The sequence below is a fragment of the Gordionus sp. m RMFG-2023 genome, chromosome 4 (genome assembly GCF_954871325.1).
Source record: "Gordionus sp. m RMFG-2023 chromosome 4, tfGorSpeb1-WG-v2, whole genome shotgun sequence".
NCBI classification, from domain to species: domain Eukaryota; kingdom Metazoa; phylum Nematomorpha; class Gordioida; order Chordodea; family Parachordodidae; genus Gordionus; species Gordionus sp. m RMFG-2023.
In genome coordinates this window covers 4,266,555-4,271,181 of record NC_088778.1, presented here as the reverse complement: position 1 = coordinate 4,271,181, position 4,627 = coordinate 4,266,555, and the positions used below count along the sequence as shown (strand labels likewise).

Sequence of the window (4,627 nt, the reverse complement as noted above, 5' to 3'; positions counted from 1 at the left end):
TTAATCACTTGTTTTTCTTATATGATAATAACTTGTATTTCTTTCTTTTTAAATTATATAAATAAAATACCAAATTACTATAACAACCATTCTAGATTAAATATTCAAGCCTTATAAATTCGCTTTCATTAGCCTATATTACATCCTGTGCGAACATTCTAATAACCATTCTACATTAAACATTCAAGCCTTTATAATTCTATTTTTAATATGGTGGAGGATAGGGGCAATGTAAAGATCACGAGTATTTTGGAGTTGTTCAATACAAAACCGGACAGACTTGAGTCTTCCAGAGAGTATTTCGATAGACTGAAAGGGTATGGTTCGGGGCTCAATCCTGAATTTTTGTCGGTGCATTTTATCTTGAATTGTCGTAATGAAAAGCTAAAAACAAGGTTGATTGAAGAAAATACTACAGAGATTAATATTATAGAGGACATTGTTGTCAAATTTGAATCGTTGGAGATCAATAATAATAAAACATATGTAGAGAAAGATTCTTGAAGAAGAGAGGATAGAACCGATTGGCAAGGCTTTTCGTCTTGGAAAGAGAACAAGCAGACTTTTAAGGCCAACACCAACAACAACAATTACAACAACAACAGCAGCAACAACAACAACAACGGCAGCAGCAACAACAACAACGGCAGCAGCAACAACAACAACAGCTATTACAACAATTTCAAAAAGACGGAGATGATACAAACCCCTTATAATTTAAGGCCAAGAAATAAAATTAATTTTATTAATGATATTATGATTGACCTTCAAGTTAATAATTATGATTTTTCTTTTATGATAGATACTGGTTCTCCGGTGTCATCCTTGCCCATGAAAGAGTTTGAAAAGCTTACGAAGGATGAAGTTGTTAATACTAAAGAAATAGGAGATAGGGTTAATTTTTTAACTTTTTATAATCCGTTATCGCTTCGAATAGGAATCGGTTGATTGTTCAATGACAATGACTTTGATTATAACCTTAAATTTAAAAGAAATGACAATGACTTTGATTTACTACCTTAATTTTAAAAGAATTAAATTTTGAGAATTAACTTTACGCAACTCCGTTTTTTTTTTCAAAGTGAGCATCAATCAATTATGGCGTGGGGGTATTGTCACTGAGAGGATCAGTAATGTCATCTTAAATTCAAATTTTCTAAGGTCAAAATTATTCATTTAGATCATAATGGTTCTTTAATTATAATTGTTTTCTATGATAATACGCTTTTCTTATATTTTTTTTATCACCATCTCCAAATTTTTTTTTATATTAATTTTATTCCAAATATATTTATTGTTTATTGGCCACCTATAGTGTTAATTGTACCTATCGATGGTGTAATTTATACCTTTTGTAAGGGTAATTACATAAAAAACTATCATGTTCAACTATGGTGCCAATTCCCCTTGATACATATATTTACATTCTTAAAAATAAATTACCTCTCGCATGCCAAATGAGTTCTTTTTTCCCCATTTTGTTGTACCATGTTGTGTTTTCAAGAATTATAATAAATTTTTTTTCATATATTTTAATGATAGTTTTTTTTTGATTAAATAATTTTCTTCATTATATAAATTTTATTCCAAATATATTTATTGTTTATTGGCTACCTATAGTGTGAATTGTACCTATTGATAGTGTAATTTATACCTTTTGTAAGGGCAGTAGCGTACGCAGGAATTTGGTCTGGGGGGGGGGGGATAATAAATTTTTTAAATGAATATTATTGTTTTTTAAAAATATCAAGCATAAATTTATCAGGACTAATAACTATTTCTAATACACAATTTTAAATTAATGTGAATTATAAAAAAATTATATGTAAAGAATCACTTAAATGACCCAAAATAGAAATTTGAATTTTTTGAGCTTTAAAATTTATATATAAAGTATAAAAAATTTAAATGTTAGAAATATAAATTAATACACAAAAAGCTTAGGGAATAATTGTATTTTGTATGTTATATATTTACAATGTAAAATCCAATTTTCGTTGGGATTGAGCTAATTTTTCAATTATCTCATCCTTGCTTGTTGTCAAATGCCTATGAATATTCAAAAGATCCAAACCTTTCAATCTACTTTCAAAAGTTGTACTTCTTGGTATGTTTTTCAGAGACCTGCAGGCCTGGCCCCGGGCTGGACAGTATGGCCGGGCCCGAAATTTTTAAAAATAAACACCCGGGCTGAGCCTAAATTTTTTTAAAAAAAACATCTAGGCCGGGTTGAAAATTTTTTTTAACAGTCTATATTTGAAATCGTTATTATTAGCTATAAAAATCAAAAATAAATATAATTTATTTTTAAAAAATCCGGGTCGGGCCTGAAAATTTTATTTTAAAAAAGGCCGGGCCGGGCCTGAAAATTGAGCTTAGCCGTAAAAATCTTTAAAAAAATCCGGGTCATGCCCTGCAAATGGTACCTCTGCAAGGCTCTGTTATTTCTTAAAAAAGAGAATGTTCTCTCATTAGTTTACTATTGGGAAGAGTTGCTAATATATATAAACCCTTTTAATACATTGGGAATATAATCTAAAATGTGTTTGAAATAATGCAGAGCATCCATAGCATTTTTTGGAACTGTATCAACCATAGTTAATCTTATAAACATAGTTATTCAGCTAATAAAGCATCATAAGATACTTTAACATCTTCATGATAAAAATCCAACAAATATTTTTTTTTCTATCACCATCTGAAAAAGGTTGGGAAGGCTTTTATGGAAATAATATTTGCAGATTGGTAAGTGCTGCATAATGAATTAAAAACCATTCATTTATTTGGTTTATAAATGTATTTGTATCTAAGATATACTCTTCTACTGATCCTATATTAATGTTTTAACTATGAGCTTGCCTTGCTGCAAGTCAAGTGAGACAAATATTAAACACGTATAGCTCTGCTTTTGACTTAACAATAACATATAAAATATGAAATTCTTCATAAACATTAGCCCTAATTTCCTTGAGTTCTAATAAAATGCTCTTCGCTATTCTCATCTTCTTAATCAAGTCATTATGTTTTAGAAAAGTAATACATAAAATAGTTGTACATTAATGAGAAAAAAATTTGGAATAAGCATTGAATCCAATAATTTTCTTGCTTCTAAGGAAAAATTTCTATAAGGCCATTGTGATATGTCAGTAATAGCAAATAATCGGCTCTTCTAACTCCATAAAAGCTGTTACTGCTTGATGGCGGAGACTCTATCTCGTAGGATAAGGTTGCAATTTCTTTCTCCCTGTTGGACAATTTCAGAATAATTATTATTTGACTAGAAATTTAAAAATGGTAGATAAATATTACGCCACTAAAAATTTGAAAATAATAAGATAATATTACGCCGGAAAACTTGAAATCGAAATTAATTGATAAACTTAGTGATGAATGTGATAATAAATATAATTAAATATATATTTAATATGAGATAGGAATAAATATTAACAAATATAAATTAATATAGTACTGTGTAAATTTAATACAAAACATTTCCATATTTATTAATTTATTTGAAAACAAAATTATTTGACTTGTAAAAAGTTGTTAAAATAACATATTTATATATTCTTATTAATTTTTACAAATTAAAATTTTTATTTACAAACGAATTAAAAAATATGGAAATGTTTTAAATTAAATCTGCACAACACTCTAGACAAAAATATTTTTGAAAAATATATCCGGCATCTGCATTTTTTGGCTTTGGGGGGGGGGGGATTTGTCCCCCCCCCCCTGCGTACGCCAATGTGTAAGGGTAATTACATAAAAAACTATCATGTACAACTATGGTGCCAATTCCCCTTGATACATATATTTTCATTCTTAAAAATAAATTACCTCTCGCATGCCAAACGAGTTCTTTCTTTCCCCATTTTGTTGTACCATGTTGTGTTTTCAAGACTTTAATTTTTTTTAAATATTTTTTTTGGAGGGAGTGCATGTTGCATGTGCACTATTATAATAAACTTTTTTTCATATATTTTAATGATTGTTTTTTTTTTGATTAAATAATTTTCTTCATTATATAAATTTTATTCCAAATATATTTATTGTTTATTGGCCACCTATAGTGTGAATTGTACCTATTGATAGTGTAATTTATACCTTTTGTAAGGGTAATTACATAAAAAACTATCATGTACAACTATGGTGTCCATTCCCCTTTATACATATATTTTCATTCTTAAAAATAAATATAAATTACCTCCCACATGCCAAGCGAGCGTTTATTCCCTAATTTCAATATTCATTTTTTTTAATATATTTTTCTTTTGGAGGGAGTGCATGTTGCATGTGCGCTATTATTTTATTACTTACTAAAATGATTTATATTTAAAATGTCAGTTAAACTATTATATACTTAAATAATATATATTTAAAAGTTCAGTTATATATCTTAAGGCAACAGAATATATAAAAATTTAATCACTTGTTTTTCTTATATGATAATAACTTGTATTTCTTATATAAATAAAATACCAAATTACTATAACAACCATTCTAGATTAAATATTCAAGCCTTATAAATTCGCTTTCATTAGCCTATATTACATCCTGTGCGAACATTCTAATAACCATTCTACATTAAACATTCAAGCCTTTATAATTCTATTTTTAATATATT

At 27.8% G+C, this 4,627-nt stretch overlaps 1 protein-coding gene across 1 annotated transcript; it reads left to right on the top strand.

Annotated features, from left to right (window-relative positions):
• The first annotated feature begins 210 nt into the window (after nucleotides 1-210).
• On the top strand, nucleotides 211-948 carry LOC135928241 (glycosyltransferase-like protein gnt13). Its single transcript, XM_065464645.1, has 2 exons — nucleotides 211-395; nucleotides 507-948. The coding sequence occupies exons 1-2, from the start codon at nucleotides 211-213 to the stop codon at nucleotides 946-948; spliced, it is 627 nt and encodes a 208-aa protein (XP_065320717.1).
• The last annotated feature ends 3,679 nt before the right edge of the window (nucleotides 949-4,627 follow it).